General features: G+C 46.4%; 1 protein-coding gene across 6 annotated transcripts in view; it reads right to left on the reverse strand.

Moving 5' to 3' along the window:
- Positions 1–314: 314 nt before the first annotated feature.
- ELOVL5 (ELOVL fatty acid elongase 5) overlaps positions 315–21129 on the reverse strand; it is a 101140-nt gene continuing 80325 nt past the window's right edge. For 3 of the 6 annotated variants that reach the window (XM_008140327.3, XM_054721915.1, XM_054721914.1), the window contains exon 8: positions 19048–20923. In XM_008140327.3, coding sequence (XP_008138549.1) covers positions 20780–20923 — 144 coding nt within the window. In that variant the 3' untranslated portion in view covers positions 19048–20779. Of the gene's footprint in view, positions 693–4009; positions 4235–4434; positions 4606–11953; positions 12281–18139; positions 18212–19047; positions 20924–21129 lie in introns of those variants that run through there. The other 3 variants (XR_008557206.1, XR_008557207.1, XM_054721916.1) reach the window with 3 other exon arrangements.

The raw sequence follows: 21129 nt of genomic DNA on the forward strand, positions 1-21129 counted from the left end.
AAGCCACCACGCCACAGGTGCAGGGCCCAGAAGGACATGGAAGGGCCCTCCGCAATAGCATTTCTGCTGCCTGCTAATGGGTGTCACACGCCAAGGGCAAGCTCTGGGCTAGGACGCGTGTCCTTCTGCAGGGCTTCTGAGGAGCTTATCCTGCGTACGTGCGCCATGACGTTCCCTGCTGCCTGCCAAGCTTACTTCACTGCGGAGCTTTCGAAACCTCTCCTGGAGTACCTCCCCAGACTCAGTTCCATGGGACTTCTTTCCCCCCACAAATGAATAAAGACGTTCTATTTTGAATCATCAATGTTATTTATTTCAATTTTTTAAATTTTTCAATTACAGTTTACATTCAATATTATTCTGTAGGAGTAGCTCCATGAGACTTTTGCCAGGAAACCATGGTCTGTACGGTATCAACGATCAGTATGGTTCCTGAGCCCCATACGTGGAAAATGCAAGCACGCTCTTTGCGAGTCAATGGGCTGGCCTTGTTATTTTTTGAGGGAGGAAGTGAGCATAGGAGCAGCTGGTGAGTCAGGACATGGGGCGGGGTGCCCGCCTGCTGTTGGGTAACAGCGTGAACTTGACAAGCCCTTGCCCTCTCTGGAGTTTCCCATTCTTGTTTGCAAAATGGGGCCTGTAAGTCACCAGGCTGCATCCCGACGGAATAAACGCCTGCAACTTCTCAGCTCCTAGAAGCAACAAGAAGGGATGTCTGGGTAAATCTTTGCTAATAGAAAGCAAAACAAAGGAAATAAAAGATGTTTAAGATTTTTTTTTTAAAGCTTTTAGAAGTCAAGAATAGTCTTAAGGGGAAAAGTATCTTAATGAGTATGGAGGATGGGAAATATGGGATTGTATTAATTTCCTCTGGCTGCCTTAACAAAATACCACAAACATGGTGGCTTTAAAAAAAACGTAGTATCTTAAGTTCTGGAGGTCAGAGGTCCAACATGGGTCTCATCGGGCTCAACCAAGGCGTCGGCAAGCCGAATTCATTCTGGAGGCTCCAGGGGAGAATCCACTTTCTTGCCTTTGCCAATTTCTTTTCTTCAAAAAAAAATTGTTATTGATTGATTTTAGCAAGAAAGGAAGGGAGAGAGTGAGTGTGTGAGGGGAAATTCAGTTTGTTGTTCTGCTTATTCATGCGTTCACTGGCTGCTTCTTGTATGTGCCCTGACCAGGGACTGAACCCAGAACCTTAGTGTATCCGGACGAGGCTCTAACCAACTGAGCAACCCAGCCAAGAACGCCTTTCCCAATTTCTAATGGCTACACACATTCCTTGGCGCACAGTCCCCTTCCTCCGCTTTAGAAACCCAGTAACATTGCATCCCACTGACTTTCCTTCCCTGTCATGTCTACCTCTCTGACCACAGCTGGGAAAGGTCCTCCCCCACTTAAAAAAAAAAATTCTCACCAAGGATATTTTTTCCTTTGATTTTTTTTTAGAGACAGTGGAAGGGAGGGAAGAACAAAGAGAGAGAGAAAAAATATCGATGTGAGAGAGACACATCAATTGGTTGCCTCCTGCAAGGGGCTTAAGTCTGCAATCCAGGTACGTGCCCTTGACCCAGGAATCGAACCCATGACCCTTCAGTGCACAGGTTGATGCTCTAACCATTGAGCACACTGCCACGGTAGTCCTCCCTTTTCAAAAAAATCTTTATTGTTGAAAGTATTACATATGTCCCATTTTTTTCCCCACCCATTGACCCCTTCTAACCCGCCCCAGGCCTTCAGCATCCTATTGTCTGTCCATTTGTGGGCATATATGCATACAAATTCTTTGTTGATCTCTTCCCTCCCACCTACTTCCCCTGCCTTCCCCCTGAGGTTCCACAGTCTGTTCCATGCTTCTGTCTCTGGATCTATTTTGTTTGTCAGTTTATTTTGTTCATTAGATTCTACATATGAGTGAGATCATGTGATACTTGTCTTTCTCTGACTGGCTTATTTCGCTTAGCATGATACTCTCCAGGTCCATCCATGCTGTTGCGAATGGTAAGAGTTTTCTTTCCTTTTTTACAGCTGCATAGTATTCCATTGTGGAAAGGTACCACAGCTCTTTTATCCACTCAACCTGCTGATGGGCACGTGGTCTGTTTCCAAATCTTAGCTATTGTAAATTGCACTGCTAGGTCCTCCCTTTTTAAGGAAGCATGTGATGAGGTTGGGGCCACCCAGATAATCCAGGATTACTCCCCCTCTCAAGGGCCTTAATTTCACCACATCTGCAGGGTCCCCTTTGCCATGTAAAGCAGCATATTTACAAATATGGGGATAACAGTGGGAGGGGGGCATCATCCTGCTACCATATGATGAACGCTGTTGTTAAAAGAAGTGCAGGTGTGGAGAAACGAAAGGATGTGATGAAAAACTGAAATTAGCCTTAACAACTCATGAGGTACAAGGAGGTAGAGAGGGTGGATATGAAAAAAAATCTAAGAAGGGAGATAAGTTACAACAAAAATAGCACAACACTAGTTAACAGTGCTAGAAGCACGTTGATCCTTTGCAAAGAGCAGAGGCTTACTAGGGTGTTTGTTGTTGGTTTTTTTTTTTTTTTTTTTTTTTTTTTTTTTTTTTTTTTTTTTTTTTTTGTTGTTGGTTTGTTTTTCTGTTATATATCAGCCCTTCTCAAAGCCAAACTAAAAACTTAACACACACCATTTAAAAAGCAAGATTGTATTAGCATTGACTAAGTTGGTCCTGTAGGGCCTCGCTCGACGTTTGGGGGTGGAAGGTGGTGGTGGGAGCCTGATTCCTTGCAGAACCCCAGAAGATGTTGCAGGAATCGGCAGGAACCTGGTGATGGGGAGGGCAGCCTTGCCTTTGTTTGGTGGCTCCTGGTTGAAGAGCAAAAAGGAACGGGGCAGCCCTAACCGGTTTGGCTCAGTGGATAGAGCGTCTGCCTGTGGACTGAAGGGTCCTAGGTTCAATTCCAGTCAAGGGCATGTACCTTGGTTGCGGGCACATCCCCTGTAGGGAGTGTACAGGAGGCAGCTGATCGATGTTCCTCTCTCATCGATGTTTCTGACTCTCTGTCCCTCTCCCTCTCTCTTCCTCTCTGTGAATAAATCAATAAAATATATTAAATAAATAAAAAGAAAGGAACGGGGCATTTGCATCCTTGCCGAGAGTGGGCTTGGGTCCAGAGGAGGCCGGAGCATCTGTCCCAGCGCCATTAATGCAGAAGAATCTGACCCAGGTACAGGGGTCCAAGCGAAGGTGCACACTGAGCTGTCGCAGCCTCAGCACTCTCTCGGCATTTTGGACCAGATCATGCTTTGCTGTGGGGAACTGTCCCATGCATTGTAGACAGGTTAGCAGCATCCCTGCCCTCTACCCACCTGATGCCAGTAGCATCCCTTCCCCCTGTTGTGACAGACAAAATGTCCCGAGGCATTGGCAAATGTCCCTTGAGGTGAGGGGCAAAATGGTCCCAGTTGAAAACCGCTGGTATAGACTGAGAACAGGTGAGGGGAAGCCCTGAGCCAGCAGGTGGAGCCCAGGAGCCTGCAGTGAGTCTCAGCTGCCAGGGCATGGCAGGAGGGACCCTTTTATGGGGCCTTTTGCTGGAGCTCTGGGCTGGCAGGGAGCCAGCAGGATGGGCGGACCCGTTTGCATATTGGCCTCTAGCTTGGCTGTGGCAGCCTCCAGGTCAGCAGAGCTCAGGCACAGTTTGTTCAGGGCTTGCACCCTGTCTATTGTCCATTTGTTATGCAAGGCTTTGGAAGGCAGCTCACCTGGGTAGGTGATATGCTTGTTTGCAGGATAAACAGCTTGGGTCCTATATCTTGTTCCACTTCATCTAGGTTAACTGCGAGTGCTGAACACTGATTTGTAGAGGAGGGAGGAAAGACATGCCTCCACAGGCCTATGCAGGCCGGTGTATGCAAATTAGACAAAGGGCACTCCTGGTGGATGAATTAGAAAAGGTGTCCCTGCGGGTGGGGTTCAGGGGGGTGTGGTCAGGTGCGGGGCTAGGAGAGCAGAGGGCACTCACCTGCAGCCCTGGCCCCGCTCAGCTGGGTGCTGTGAGCACCTGTCGAGCTCCCAGGGGCGGTCACACTGCATCTTGCACGTCACGGGAGACAGAGGTTTCCACCTGCAAACCTTGGGGGTCAGAGGTGCCACTGGAGAGCCCCTAGCTGGGAGAGGTCCTCAACTTTCCCACCAGCGAAGTTTCCATTTCAATACAACACGTGGTCAGAAACAAAGGCAACAGGTTCTGTAGAAATGAGTAGAAGGTGGTTTAGCGTATTCCAAGGGAGGAAGAGGCAAAATGCGCAGCTAGGAGAGGCCGTGCCGAATTGCCTCTGTGTGACTGGCTGGAGGAGCCTGTATATGCATTTATGACTTGAAGATCTAGGTGGTGAGGGGGATGCAGAGATAAATAAGAGAGCTGTACTCTGGGGAGAGAGGGTAGACCTCAGAGCGCTCCCGTTTCCAGCACCGACGGCCCCAGCCGGGCCTCCAGTTTAGGACATGCTGCTCCCCAAGGCAAATCCTGATTTGCTGCGTGCATTCCCGCGGACTTCCTCCGGTGACCCGGGAACACCAGCAATGCCGACCCTCTTCCCAGGTGGCCTGGATGTCATCCTGCCAAGGGACAGAGAATGAGATTCCAAATCAAGAAAACTCCCCTTAGGCTCTGGCCCCAGCTCAGTTGGTTAGTGTTGTCCTGATGCGCCAAGGTTACGGTTCGATCTCCCGTCAGGGCACATACAAGAATCAACCAATGAATGCATAAATAAGTGGAACAACAAGTCAATCTCTCTCAAATCAATAAAACAAACAAACAAACAAAAACTCTCATCAAGTGCAGGTGTTCCCTGTTACAGAGGGAGACCCTGAAGCGCGGCCCGCCCCTGACATTTGCCGGCCTGGGCAAGAGAATGAATGGAGGCCCACATGTCTGATGTCAATAGCCAAATACAATTCCTTCATCCTTGTACTCGGGTAAATATATCTTCATAGCAACAAAGCTGGGGGAAGCTATGGCTTTATATAACTGAAAGCTGGCAAAAAATTGTAAATAACTATTACTGTATGTTTGTGGGTATTCTGTTAACTGGCTGACATGTTTCAATAAGCCTGAAATAAGTACATACACAATTCATGTATAATTATATACTTATCCATAAAATTAATGTTCCTTGTTTTAATTTCAGCAAAATCACCACTTAAGTTGTTATATTTTCACATACATTGGGTCCTACTGATGTTAAGGCCAAACAAGATTACCTTCCTTTTTCTTTTTTTTAAAGATATATTTTATTGATTTTTTTACAGAGAGGAAATGAGAGGGATAGAGAGTTAAAAACATCGATCAGCTGCCTCCTGCACACCCCCCCACTGGGGATGTGCCTGCAACAAAGGTACATGCCCTTGATGGGAATTGAACCTGGGACCCTTCAGTCTACAGGCCGATGCTCTATCCACTGAGCCAAACCGGTTACGGCAAGATTACCTTTCTTAAATCTTAGTTTTATTTTTTAAAATTCAGTTTGGAGAAGTATTGTCCTGTAGAGGTAGCAGTAGTTGAAATTATCCATAAAATTCTTTAAAAATATTTTTATTGATTTCAGAGAGGAAGGAAGAGGGAGAGAGATTGAAACATCGATGATGAGAGAGAACCATGGATTGGCTGCCTCCTGCACGTTGAACAGAGCCTGCAACCCAGGCATGCGCCCTCGAACGGGACCCTGTGGAGGCCAGCCCTCCATCCACTGAGCCAAACCGGCTAGGGCTCAATAAAATTCTTAAAGTAAGACTTTAATTTGGGGAAATGGACCATGAATTTTATATATCAAACATTGTAATTGGATCTCATAGGACATATTGCCGTCACAGACAGTTACAAATATTTTAATTTCATCCTAAATCACATATGTAATACTATCATGTATATCATGATCTTCAAAATCTCTTCAAACTATATTTAAAAAAAAATCTAGATCCACATAGTATTGTAATGAGGTGATGTCATGTTTCATGCGTATTATGTGTGTACCTCCACATACATACATTTAAGAGAACCATGAGCCCTGGCCAGTGTAGCTCAGTTGGTTGGACATCATCTTGTGCACTGAAAGGTTGCTGGTTTGATTCCTAGTCAGGGCACATCTCTGGGTTTTGAGCTTGATCCTCAGTGGGGTGGGGTGGGGGAGTGTGCAGGAGGCAGCCAATCCATGTTTTGCTCTTACATAGAATTTTTTTTTCTATCTCTCCCCCTCTCACTCCCTCTCTCTCAAAAATTCAATTAAAGAAAATTTAAAAATCTGACAAAGAAAGAGAGAGAAACATGAACTGTTGTGAATACTGTGCTAATTCATGAGTAATTCCAGAAAAACACATTGGAACTTGAAGAGAAACCAGAATCTATTGCCTGCAGGCCGGGGAGAGGAGGTGTTGGAGCGCTAATTCTCTTTCCTCCCTCCCAGGAGCTTCGGCTGCCACAGCCTCCTCCCTCTCCAAGGAGGTGTCTGTACCTCACGTCAGCTCTAGCACACCTTCGTTACCTTTTGTTTAGAGAACACAGGGCAAAAGGCAGAGGAGGCCTTGGGACCCGAATGATGTTAGTCACTGCAGATGGACAGATACTGGGGTCTGTAAGCTGCGTGTGCCAGAGGGCCTTCTAAAGTGGGCCCAGGACCCCTGTCCTGTCTGCAGCCAGTTCTGCACTGTTGGTCAAATAAGCATGTAAATAGTGAGTAGTTTGTGGGTGAATAGTGCCCACCCTTCCCCCCACCCCCCCAACAGATATGCCCAGCTCCTAATCCCCAGAACCTGTGAATGTGACCTTGTTTGGAAAAGGGATCTTTGCAATTGTGTTAAATTAGGAATCTTGAGGAAAGGTCATTCTGGATTATTCGGGTGGGCCCTGAATACAATGACAAGTGTCCTTATAAGAGATAGAGGAGAGACAAAGCGAGAAGTGGAGAAGGCCGTGGGAACGTGGAGGCAGAGAGTGGAGTTCTGCAGCCACAAGCAAAGGAATGCCAGCAGCCTCGGAAGCTGGAAGAGGCAAGAAAAGAGCATTCAGAGGGAGCATTGCCTGCCAACACCTTGATTTCAGACTTCTGGTCCCCAGAACTGTGACAGAATACATTTCTGTTGCTTTAGGCCACCAAATTTGGGGTAATTTGTTATGGCAGCCTTGGGAAACCAGGGCTAATTACAATAATTACTAATAATGTTAAGCACTTATTGAACTTGACTATGTGCCGGGCACTCTGCTAAGCCCTTTTGATAAGTAGTATCTCATTTAAACCTCACAACAGCCTCATGAGATAGGTGCTGTTCTTATCCCCATTTTACAGATGAGCAAAGTGTGGTTGAAAACAAGCCAAGTCGCTTACCCAAGGCCATGGCTAGGAAGCTGGGATTTGAACCCAGGTCTGCCTGACTCGAAGATCTCCTTTAAGCACCAGAAGCCTCCTGCCCAGTCATACACCCAGCTCCACAGAGACCAACCCCATGTTGGTGGTTTCTAGCTGACTGTTACATGTTCTTTGTCCCCTTTCTTAAAAAGAGGCCCAATTCTTTCAGCAGCTTCTCTCCTGGTCCTCAGCAGTTTCCCACCACCTCTGAAGTGAGTTATGTTACAACCAGCCATTCCTCTGACTGACTCAGTAGGTCCGGGGAACACGTTTCTGTCAGAAGGAACATTTTAGACACACGCAATCACACATACTTCTTCATGTCTGCTCGGCCTCTGGGTCATTGGGTTTTATTTGCAGATGTTGTCAAGATGGAGTCAGAAATCTGGAGAAACTGTGTCCTTGGGGAAGGACAGCGGTCAGGATGGGGTTTCGTTTCTGCGGATTTTGAATTTGTGTGAAGACTAGCTTACTGTCCTGGGAGAAAGAGTTAGAAGGAAAAATTTGTTTTCTCAAGACTTAAAACCCGTTCTCTGAGCTCACTATGTTATCAGAACATTAACTGGATGCTGAAGATGGCCCTATCTCTTGGAGATTAGAAGGGCTTGGTCTATTTATTTATTTATTTATTTATTTATTTTTTTTTAAATTGATTTCAGAGAGGAAGGGAGAGGGAGAGAGAACTAGAAACATCAATGATGAGAGAGAATCATTGATCAGCTGCCTCTTGCATGCTCCACACTGGGGATCAAGCAAGGAACCCGGGAATGGGCCCTGACTGGAACCTCCAGGTTCATAGGTCAACACTCAACCACTGAGCCATGCCAGCTGGACTATTTATTTGTAATTTTACCCCCAATTACAGTTGACATTCAATATTATAATAGTTCCAGGTGTAGAGTATAGTGGTTAGACATTATATAACTTAGAAGTGATCTCCCCATAAATCTAGTGCCCACCTGGCACCGTACATAGTTATTACAATATTATTGACAGTATTCCCCATGTTGTACTTTACATGCTGTGACTGTTCTGTAACTTCTTCATCTGGAAGGGCTTGTTCTTATCTGCTGACAAGCCCAAAAACTGTGTGTGGGCTGGATGTATTGGTTACTTTCATTTTTCTAGCCTTTATTTCTTTTCTTTCAAACAAAATCTACCCCATTTTACAGGTGGAAACATTGAGCCTTGGGGAATCGGAAGGATTTTCTTCAGGAGAACTCACTGGACAGACTTATTATTATTACGAATGCCGTGCCTGCCGCTCAAAGCACCAGTCCACTGAGTGGAAACCAGGGCTGTTACACAATGAGTTTGGAGGCTCATTTTAAAGCAAGTCACGTGTCCCTCGTGTTGCTCTGACCCAAATATGACACAGGAGTTCAAAGTTGCTCGCAAAGAAGTCCAGAAGCAGTCAGGACAATTCGGTTGATTACGGGACTGCAAGCCTTGTTTTTTCAGCCACGGCGAGGCCGCTTCACTCGGGACTCCTTTGCTGTTCCAGTTGGGGCACTGCCCGCGGGACCTGAGGCCAGCGCCAGGCCTGGGACTGACCTGGGGGCATTGTTCTCTCTGTCCCCAGGCTTCCAGAGCAGTAGAGAGATGCGGATCTAACCTCGCGCACAAAGAGGGCTGTGTACTGTGCTGACCAATGACAGCTAGCAAGGTTGGAAACCAGGACCAAAAGCGTCCTCTTTTCTCTTCAGGGGCTGATGGGGAAGGTGCAGGACAGCGGGGCTGCTGCCAATCCTCAAGGCGGCCCCGGGCTGAGAAGGGTTAGTGCAGGCCGAAGGCGCTGGCCTCGTAAAGTGGAAGTTTGCCCCGATTTCGCTGCTTCCTGTCCAAGGCTCCTGCCCACAGTCCAGGGGCCCTGGGAGCTCCCCCTCTCATTTCTCTAGACCAAAACCTGCTCCTGGGATCTTTCACTCACATCAAGGAGAACGGGCAACCTTCTCTCCCTGGGAGCCTTTGCATCTTGAAGACTTAAAGGAGAAGTAATGGGTCTCTGTGCATGTTCAGATGCCAGCGAAGTTAGGTGAGAGGGGTGGGACCCGCTCTGGGGGGCAAGGATGCCAGGGGGTGGGCAGGCAAGTCCGGGGGAAAGCAGGCTGGGCGTTTCAGAAAGAGGCAGAGTCAGAGAAAGAGGCCTAGTGGCGGATGAGGGAAGCACTGGGAGTTAAGGAGGCAGCAAGCAGAAAACCCCGAACTGAAAACTCATGTTGGAAGTTATCTGCCTTTCCTCAAGTAAAAGATTCAAGAAAAGGAAGTATGTATGCAAAACACATTTATACTTCCAGCCATCCAGCCATCATCCATCCATCCACCCAAATGAAATTTTAATTATCATATTCCTGGTACCAGAGAGATAGCCAGGAACAGTATTCTAACGTTTCTCTGCATAGAACCATGGAACTTTCTATTTGACTAGTGAGTGAGGCTAACAAGAAATATATACCTTCATGTGCCTCTTAGTTTTCTGAAAAAAAAAAAAGAAGAAAAAAAAAAAAGAAAGAAAGAAACAGGGTAAGGAGATAAGAGAGTAGAGTGATGAAAGCGAAAGGCCGTTGGGGTGGGGAGAGTGTCTGGATGAGGTGATTGGGAAAGACTTCCCAGGCAGGGCTAACAGATTTAGCAAATAAAAAATACGGGACCCAGGTAAAATTGAGTTCCGATAAACGACGAATGCGTTTTCAGTATACGTGTGTCCCAGGCAATATTTGGGACCTATATGTACTAAAAACTGTCACTTATCTGAAATTCAAATATAACTGGGTGTTCTGATCTGATCTTGTGACTCCTGTGGGCCTCCCCCGCCTCCAGGGAACGAGAGGCAGTGTTCCAGGAGAGGAAGCAGGACGTGCCAAGCTTCCCAGGCAGAAACGAGCTTGGCTCGTTCAGGAAGAGCCCCGCGTGGCTGGACTAGAGGGAGGGGGGATGGCATAGATATGACCCCACAGAGGTGGGTAATGGCTAGATCACGTGAGGCCCCGGCCAGTGTTGAGAGTTTGCGTTTTATTCTGCCCCGTGGAACTTATGGCACACCTTCCGCACTACAATCACTCATTTCCATGAATATTCCAGTCTAGCATGGGTTCCCCCAAAGCAGGTACCATTAACGTTGCTTTCAGACCAGACTAGGATGGGCGAGTAGGGGCCCCTGCCCTGGGGGGATGTGGACAGTGTTTCCTCTAAATTCACCTGACCTTCCTCACCTCCTTCCATCCGATTCACTGTTATCTTCAGTTTTCCTAGCACTGGATAGAGCCATTTTCATTGTACCGAAAGAACTGAGCTTACAATGCTACTGGGAGAGGAGACTTCGGGATTCAAATTCTTACTAGTGTGTAAATGACTACCAGGCAGTATTTTCAAAGTGAGGAAGAAGAGAGCATGTGGGTCAAGGAAAGATGGGACAATAAAAAAGGGAAATTTGGGGTGCTGATGTCAAGTGCTGGCAACTTGAGCAGTTTGCCTAGCTGTGACCCTAAAGCTGAATGTTGGCTCAACAGAAAACCGGTTCTCCCCCGTTTCTGTGTTGAGATGGCCAGGAATCGCTCGTGGAAGAGAGATTCAGAACCAGGCTGGCTGCAAACTGATACTGCCAGATGGCAGAGCAGTCAAAATATTTAGCTGCAAAGCCCACGCTGTGTTTGGGAAAAGGCTGAACTTGCATTCCCGCCGCAGACCTCAGTGGGCTCCTGTCTGATGATGTTTCCTGGCTCCTCTGCCATCGCCTCAGTGACTCAGAGTGACTCACCGCTCGTCTCCAGCAGTTTGCTCCTTGCAAGGATTCATCTATCAGAACCAGCCTGCCCTCAGCTTTCTAGTAAAAGATCCCCTATGTTGAAAAGAGTCTTGACTGTATTTCTGAGAGAACACCCTACCTTACTTTCCATGCAATGTGGGCTTCTTTGGACCCAATACTAATCCGGCGAGGTGAACAGAAAAGCAGCTATGCCCTCTGTTATAGGTGGGGGAACTGACTGTGAGGGGGCTGTCTCACCCAGGTTCCAAGGGGCAGAGCATGAACTTGGACCTTTGACTTGTTAATTCATTTTAAAATTATTTGCCCGGCCAGCGTGGCTCAGTGGTTGAATGTCGGCCTGTGAACCAGGAGGTCATGGTTTGATTCCCAGTCAGGGCACATGCCTGGGTTTTGGGCTCGATCCCCAGTGTGGGGCATGCAAGTGGCAGCCGATCAATGATTCTCTCTCATCATTGATGTTTCTATCTCCCTCTCCCTCTCCCTTTGAGTGTGAAATCAATAAAAATATATATTTTAAAAATTAATGACTTGTGCAAGATCACATGGCTACTTGCTTCCCTCTAAAATAAAAACATTTCCTAGAAAAGCATGGTTTAGAAACCAGGAGCAGCAGTATCTACAAGGGGAAAAAGGTTCCTCCCATTTTTTGAAAAGCACTCAGGTCAGAGAGATTGAATCACTGGGTAATTTTGATCCTTTCAAAAAAGTTAACAACCCCCTCTCCCCCATTATACAAATAATGTTTATTGCAGAAACTTTGGAAAAGTTAGAATAACACAAAAGGGAAAATAGAAATCACCTGTAATTCTCCCGCTCATATATAATTGCTGTTGACATTTTGATGTTTCCTTCCTGTCTTTTTTCAGACATATATGAACATGTTTTAACAGACTGGAAAAAAATGTGGTATGGATGGATTGATAACTTGCTTTTCCATGTCACGGTGTTTTCATGACCATTTTCTCACATCAGTAAAAGTTCTCATGGCATGTTTGATCCACAGCGGACTGTTAACCTAAATGTAAGAGGCCAGAGGAGGAGGCCACACACATCTGAGGCGTTTCTGGAAGCACTGACTCAAGCAGAAGGCCAGGTCCTGTCCCAATGAGGAGACAAGGCCAGGGTGCTGATGGGAAAGGGAAGGGGAATAAGCACATTAGTAGAAGGAAGGCATGTCTATAGTTGCAGATAAGCCAACACAGTGACGCTAATTCTAAAGAATGTTTTACATTTTCCTGCCCATAGTCATCAGTCCAGTAGTCAAAATATCTGCTTTCATGTTATCCTTGCAAACCCCTTCCAAAGGTTATTTTGCCGTTTTTAACATTCCAACATTTTCAGGCCTAAGACGTGCAAGGCGGTTCCTCGGTCTGGCAGCTCTGGCTCCGTTATCAAGTGGCTCCGTGTATATTATTGTTCACATATCCTATGAATGATGTGCCCAATGTGCTTCACCCACTGGGACTTTCCAGTTGTTACCAAGGTTTAAATGGTAAACAGCACCATCCCGGGCGTGCTTTGTGATGCTTCTACTAAGTGAGTTGTCTGGGCCTTGGTTTGAGGAAAATTAAAAGTAGGGGAAGGAACAGAGAAAGCACGTGGGCACTGGTTTGACTACTGTCTGTGGAAGGGAGAGAGGTGAGGCTGCGATTTCAAGTGTCTCCTCTGCAAAGGTCACTTCCTCCCACTGTGCTCTCATTCTGTTCCTCTCCCTGGGCTTCACTGTGAAGCCATTCTTAGAATCCTGCAACAAGTCAGACGTTTTCTGAATGGCACAGAGCGGCAGCATTTATACATTGCTCATCAGAGAACAGACAGCTCGTTAATCCTTAACATCGGTGGGATGTCACTGCTCACCATCATACCCTCCGTTCCGAAATGTATCTGGGTCCGCTTTGCTGAGACGACTAAGATGCCTTATTGATACACTCAGGGCTATTGAAAAACAGTGCCCTTCTTGTGTGTGACCACGTTACAGCCACCCGCTCCATGGGGAACACCATCTGGGAGGAGCAGCAGGACAGAGGCCTCTAGACGGGAAGGGCCCCAGGAGAGGTCCAGCAGAGGCGAGGGCAGCTGAATGCACTGAGCGAGTGAGGGACAGGGAGGCAGACCTGAGGAATATATAACTTCATGTGACTGTTAGTTTTCTTTTCCTGTGCTCTCATTCTGTTCCTCTCCCTGGGCTTCCACACTATTATTCCTCATTGCTCTGCACCTCTAACCATGGGAGGGTGGTAGGTCATGGAAAGATGTAGGACATTATTTGCGGTGAAGCAATTATCTAGAGGTGACCCCAAGGCAGAGGGAAGCTAGTGGCCCCAAGGGGTCCATGCCCTTTCCCAAGTACCCCTCATGACAAGCTGGAAGTATTTAGGGCTTCTGGGGTGAGTCTCTGGGTCCTGTAAAATGGTCACACAGCTGCAGGCCCCCCCTCTTGGAGGTTTTACAATTCGATGAGCCATTCTGGCTTCCTAGGTCTACTAGGATGAGACTTTTAATGGCAGCTGACTTTATCCCTGCCATACACCACCTCACATCACCATCAACTGTGACATGGGGATCAGAATCCCTTCTGCGTTCCCCCTGTGGACCATGAGATCTATATGTATTTTCTCCAATCCCAGAGAACCATGCTGAGTTTTAGGTGGAAACTTGACAAGGTCTTATTGTGCTGTAGTCAGATTGGGCTGCAGTAACAAAGTACCATAGACTACTGGCTTATAAAGCATGGACATTTCTTTCTCACAATTCTGGCTGAATCTGAGATCAGGTGCCAGCATGCCCGGGGCCTGGTGGGGCTCTCTTCCGGGTTGCAGGCGGCTGACTCTCATTGAATCCTCACAGCAGCGATCACGAGCTCCTGTGACTCTCATAAGGACTCGACTCCCATTCATCAAGGGCTCCACCCTCATGGCCTCCTCTAACCCTAATTACCTCCCCAAGCCCATCTTTTAATATCATCACATGGGGGGGGCAGGGTTTCAACATATATATTTGAAGGGGACATGAACATTCAGTACAGGACACATGGTTATTAAGTGATGGTGGGGTTTAAACTCAGATCTAACTGGCCGGAAAGCCTGTTTTCCTTACTCTTGCACCACATTGTATAATCCTTCCTGAGGACTTCCATTCACTCATCAAAACAGTTATGGATCAGCTGCTGTGTGTTTCACACTGTGCCGGACACACATTAGGGATGTAGATACAAATAAGAGACAGTTCCTGCCCTTAAGTGTCTTAGAATCGAGTGGGCTGCCTGGAGTCCTACTACATCTCCCAGAATGTAGTGAGGTTATAATGCAGACACACCCTCCCAACACACACACCGTTTTAGACTTTCTGAAATGGAGATTTGCCTTATTCTCATGAAAGAACCTTGCCAGCTGCCAGGCAGGGTGTGCCATCGCCATGCATGAAAAGCATCCATAGACCTACTTGTCCTCGGTTGACATTGGTGCTTACAGTTGAATTTCACCTACAGTTGAATTTCACCTACATTTGGATCCTTAATTGTCACTTTAAAAAATCATCAAAGAGATAACCCTATGATGGCACGTTAACATGACAGGTTATGAATGCACAAGCCTGCCCGTCATGCGTGGGCAATGCAACCGAGGGCAGCAGCAATCGCCAAGTCCCTGAGTGCCCACAGTCACCAGAGCCAAGTGCAGGACCCACTCATGCATGGCGAGGGGCTGTCCCTTGCGTGGAAAACAGTCTATACACAGCTTCCCGATGACTTTCTAGAGAAGACGTGACACTTCCAATATCTTATTCAGTTCAAAAAGATGAACTAGCAACTTACACACATACATAAAAATTCCAATGTCCTTCCTTATGCCTCAAAATAATAACTAAGATTATTCTGTGTCAGGATCCTGGTTGTTTCCTTCAGAATAGTTCCTAGAATTTATAATTATTTTGTTTGTCTTTCAGAATAAGGTTATCTTTTCATTGTTGTTTCCCCAGCAACAGTTACCAGGACTCCTAGGGCAGAGGGCCGGAGCTCTACGTGAACGGTACAGTGAGCAGCCAGGTGGGTCAACCCTTGGTCACGTGGCCTTCCACATGACTGGCAACCTTAGCATTTCATGAGGGAGCACGGGAAGGCATGAGGTTGGCGGAACCGGGCCTTGATGGTTTGCTACAGATAGGCACTTGTCGGATTGGAAACATTGCCAAGGGGAAGGCATACAATTTGCCTTGATTAAAAAACACTGTCAAATTCATCGATCAGGGAAATCCACCTCTATGCCCATTTTTTAGAGTGTTTTACGTTTTCCCTTCTTTATTAAATTTCCTGGGGTGACATTAGTTAATATGGTCATACAGGATTCAGGAGTGGGTTTCTATGTTACAAGATTTGTGAATTGCATTGTGTGCCCACCACCCAAAGTCCAATCTTCTCCTGCCACCTTATATTAGGATCCCTTCACCCCTACCGTCTTCCCTCTGGCAACCACCACGCTGCTGTTTGTGTTCACGAGTTTCAGTTTTATATTCCACATATGAGTGAAATCATATGGTTCTTAGCTTTTTCTGTCTGACTTATTTCACTTAGCATAATGTTCTCAAGGTCTATCCATGTTGTTGCAAATTGTATTTCGTCCTTACGGCCGAGTAGTGTTCCACTGTGTATATGCCCATCATGTGAACCAAGAATGCCAGTGGTGATATGTGTTAACACAGTGCTCCAAGTCTTCAGACTTCAGATGCCATGTCTGGTGAGGAGGGATTTTCAGAAGGGCTCAGGCCCCCTTTGCATCTGTCTGTCGATTGCTGTCGATTCATAACTCAGACATGAGTCCCACGTCTTGGCAAGTCACCTTCCTGCTCCTCCTTAGCAGGAGGGCATTTGGGCAGGAGGCGTTGCTAAGGATGAGTCTGTAAGGCATAATGACTACTTCCCCCGGGGACGCGGAGCAACATTCTCCTCCTTTCATCAATGAGAACACCCGAATTTCACCCTCTTCCTCTTTACCTCATTTTAAAAATAAGCAGTTTCCCCACACACTCAATAGTTCAGTGACATGTGCTCGCACTGACTCAGCCTTCAGCTCATTCACTCATGCCTGCAATGCTGTTTCCCAAGCAACCTTCTGTCACCAACTACGGAAACCCAGACTGGCTTTGCAGGCTCAGATCAAGCCCACTCCTTCACAGAGCTCTTCTTCGTACCTTGCTAGCAGAGTTCTCTCTCCTGGACCCTTATAGTTGGCTTCTGTTCATTGCATGGCACTCGCCACAAACCATCCGGTGCTGAAGGCACCTGTGGGCATGTTTCATCCCAAAGCAGCAAAGGCTCCTGCGGGGACTGCAGTCATTTCTCACTGACCCCGGTTTGCTCCATCCATCTGGCTCAGTCCTCTGTACCAAGCGCTCTCCCCAGGGGAGCAGGCACATTCTTCAAAGGTCTGGTCAACTCAAGAACATATATGGGCAACAGAGGGGACAGTAAGCCCCGTTCAGGAGAGTCTGGATGACCTGGGAAAGGGGGTAACTGTGTAATCAGACCTCTGCCACCACTGCATCTTCAGTTACTGGGTTCCTCTCTGCTTGTTCCTGCAGCTTCCAGTTGGGAGCCCAACACGTCTCCCATGACCTTGGACCACAAGCCCGGTATAGGCATCCCACACAACCTATGGCAAAAATCAGCCCAGAAACCTTCTCCCCTTGGGTGAGTGCCATAAGTAGATTGGAAGAGAGAGAAGAAGAGCTCCTAAGAATGTCAAGGATGACAAAAATGCATTTTAAATGTTCGTAATGAGAACTAGTGGCTGGTGAGAACAAAGACAAACACGATCTTCCCCATCAGACACTCTTCTCCAAATAAAGAGTGTAGAGAACAGGCAGGTTAGCATCTGAAGTCTCAGGCTGAGGAGGGGATAGTAGGAGACATGTGTTTGAAAATGAGTTCAGAGGAAACATTTCCAGAAACAGAAACAACCTGTGGGTGTCGGCTGTCTCGCTGTCAGAACTTGGGGAGCAATAATGAAGAGAAGACCAGGGACTGAAGCCACCACCCTGTTTTCCAAAGGGGAAATGAAGTAGACTCCGGACACTCCAGAATGGTGAGTTAATGGTAAACTCCGGCCAAATCTAGAATATAGAGGGTGAGCATTTTGACTCCTAACGATTGTTGGTTTCTTTCCAGATCCTGATTCAACAAAGAAAGTGTCATACCAAGCTAACTTCCTTCCCTCTCTGATAAAATCGCTAGAGCAATCAGCCAAGGAAATACCAGTAAAATGCTAGCTGAGAGTGTAGAGACCAGTGAGGTGGATCGAGCAGAACACAATCTTGAAGGTAACAGATATAACACTTTCAATAGTTCACTCTGTGCTAGAGGAGATGATTCCAAGGGCTTTTTGTATCCTTTATCTATTTAATCCTCTATGATGTAGGTACTAACATTATTCTCATTTGGCTGACGAGAACACAGCGGCAAAGTAAAAGCAATGGGTCTCAAGGTCATACAGGTAGGATTCCAAAATCAGGCAATGTGACCCCCAAATCCTGCTTCTCACATCAGGCGATCCTGCCTTTCCACATGAATGGCAAGGCTGATAAAGAGGGGAAATGGGAATATCCCTTTTCCGTACAGGTGAGCGAACGTGCCCTCTCTCTTCCACACAGGAGAGGGAAAAGTGTGGGCACACATCTTGCCCACTCACTTCTCTGAGGGGAGGAGGGCGATGTTCTGATTGCCAAGACCAGGAGAGGCCACTGAGCACACTCTCTCGGCATGGCAAGGTTATCGGGGCAGAATTTGACTACAAGGGGAGATTGCAGTTTAAGTGCGTCAATCCCAGGGCTGATAGTCAAAGTATTTCCATTACCAGTTCATCACCAGACCAGCAATCAGAAGAGAGGCAGGCCAGGAACCGATGTGGCTGGTCCAGTCCTGGTAAGCTTATGTAAACAGGGCTGTGAGTCAGGGTATTGAGCCCTATTGTGATCTCAGCTTCATCAATCCAGTTGTCTCAGCAAGAGATGAGCTATTTTGATTTCCATTAGTTTGACTGCTATGTCCTGTTTTTTTTAATTTGTTCTGGACGTAAAGAGGGGAAAACAGGATATGATTAATCATCACCAGCAAACCTCCAATTGTCCTTTGTACTTTTCGGATAATATCCCAAATACCAAGTGCAGTTTCTGATGACATTTTAACGAGTTAACTGCGTCCAAAACAGAAACCATCCCACTTGGGTCTACAGACGTTTACGGCGTACAAAGGGTTAAAGGTGATACTGACAAACTAAAGGCACTCAGAAGCCTGGGTCAAGCCTACACAGGAGTCTGTGTGGTATGAAGTGGATGGAAGGAAGAGGGGCCCCTCATGTCATCACTCCCACGGTGGACATGGATGGACCTGGAAGTCCACAGTGGGGTGGGCTGGGAGGGGCCAGGATCTGGGACAAGAAATGGTCTTTGGCAAAGAAAGTGATACAACCTTGGGACCAAGGCGGGACCTCAGTACTTTAGAGTAGGGGGTCAGCAAACCAGGTATACTATCTGGCTCTCTACACTAAAAACCAGGTATACTATCTGGCTCTCTACACTAAAAACATGTGAGGCTCTGGTCTCGACTTAGGAAAGTAACAGCCTGGAGTGTGAGGAAAGGAATGGGAAGAGAAGGAAGAAAGGAAAAAGGAGTATTCTTAGAGCCAGGACCTTTGTGGGAAAAGGCAGAGAGGAAGGAATTAGCGGGGGACTACCACCATGCCTTTCTGTGTGGCGATCCCTCCTCATCATGTGAGCTGGGCAATATAACCTTTCACACCAAATTACTGACATCTATCTGGGTGAGGTCTGAGAAGGTGAAGAAAGTGGCTTTTTTGCCAGTCTTTCAATAATTGGCAGCACAGAAACAATGTAGAACGCAAGCACAGGTAATCAAAAATGTTTTAATGATTAATGTTCGGACCTTTTGCAACAGTGTGGGAATATCCAGATGAGCTAAGCACACTTTGACAGCACACTACCGAATGTTATAGTTTCTGTTTGAAATAGGTAAAGACTTTCGCAAACTAGTACCTAGGAGGACATACATTTACAAATATACACATTCTAGGTTTGATCAGGTAAATGTAAACAGATGCTGTGACTCCTTCCAAACAGAAAACCCACAAGACTAATAAGAGAACCACCTGGCTCCCTAAAATATGAATGTGCAAAATTAAAGCATGATATTTACATAAATACCAAACCAACAATTCATTTATACATTGTCAATGACTTTCTAAGATGGTCACGAGTGGTTCAAGGAATATTTTTTCCTCCAATGGAGAAGGTATTCAAAGACTGAATCCCAACACTTTAAAATGACACACACAATAGTCCGTATCTGTTTGACCACTGCCTCCTCACAAGTGTGAGACATGACTTTACAAGTACTCAATTCTTTTTAAACAAGCGGTTCTGAACAAACCTTTAGATTCTAAGCAGAAAAAACGACAGGTGCTGTTAGATTTACATTAAACAAATGATCTCTAGCCAATTTCCCAGTTCTCTTATGCTATAGCTATCTGTTTAATTTTACCTTACATTTTTCTTTTTTTATGGAAGTCCTCCCTCCCGCCCTCCTTTATTTTTTTAATTTTGGTAAGCGAGGCACATTTTAAAAGGAAGTTTGTGTCAAAACAGATAGCAGTACAGAAATCAATCTGCGTCTGGACCCTGGCAACCATTGCTCATCTGTGGGAGTCTGTCAAATGTCACACAATCAGTCCTCCCGCTTGAAAAGCTGATCTCCTCTCTCTCACGAGTGGAAAGCAAAATGGGCTGTGTTTCCCATATGAAAACACTTAGCACTTCCGAAATGACACATAGCCTCCTCATCCTACACACTCCCTAAAATCCTGAAGATAAAGAATATATATTTAAGTTTCATCAAGACTGCTTTAGAGCTCCCCCCCTTTTTACATTATTAATAGTGGCACTCAAAATAAAAAAATAAGATCTGTTAAAAAGTTAAACTGACTGTTCCACTAGATTTGAGTCTGCCTGATTTAAAGCCAGTATTACAAAACCGAAGGTGCCGTTTCTGATTTCACACACACAAGTCACCTGAAAATGTGTCACACGCTAATTTCATAAATCACGGTCTTTGATTTTTCTAATCAGAGCTATTGAAAATGAATCAAAACTTGAAACGTATCCTAATTTAAACTAGTAAGCTTTGGGCCCTGCTTTTAAAATTTTAAGGCATGTGTGTTTCTCTACTGTAACATTGTACAAATTTACAATCACATGCATGATCTACAGTAAAAATAAAAACACAACAGTTTGGATTACAGTGTTTTCAAATTGTGAATCACAATTCAGCACCTATCATGTTATAACTAATAAGGCAACAGCAGTGTCGTATACTACAATAACACTCCCTCCGCGGCGTGGCGCAGGGGTCGGCGAGAGCCCAGAAATGTTAAAAATCTTATGCCTACTTGTCTAAATCTGTATACATTTCCTAGGGGTTTTGAAGTGATGAAAGAGGTCCTACGTGAATCACACTACTGTAGGCCGGACTAGTTACAGCAGCTGTTAACGAGCATCGCGCACAACTCATACTGTGCTTACAATCAGACGACGTGGTTGGGAGGTTTGCAACTCTTCGACCTCAATCCTTCCGTTGCTTCCTCGGCTTCACATTGTTTTCCAGGGATGAAAAGCTGTTGGTGTGTCCGTTGGCGGCGGTCAGGGACCCGTTCTGGTGGTCCTTCAGGTGCTCTTTCCGCCGGGAGGCCCCCTGCTTGTTGTAAGTCTGAAAGACACAGGGCAGATAGCAGCACGTGGCCGCGCTATGCGAGGCTGGCACCCTAACGCTAACCTGGTTTCCCTCCAGGTATGTGCGAACCAAGGTACCGGGGAGCACAGGGAAGCGGAATCGTGGCTGAGCTGCCAGGTGGCTGCTAGACACGACCAGGCGCTACTGCCCGGGCCTCTGTGGCCTCTGCCCTTGCTCCTGAC

This window comes from Eptesicus fuscus, chromosome 10, assembly GCF_027574615.1.
Source record: "Eptesicus fuscus isolate TK198812 chromosome 10, DD_ASM_mEF_20220401, whole genome shotgun sequence".
In the NCBI taxonomy this organism is placed as follows: Eukaryota; Metazoa; Chordata; class Mammalia; order Chiroptera; family Vespertilionidae; genus Eptesicus; species Eptesicus fuscus.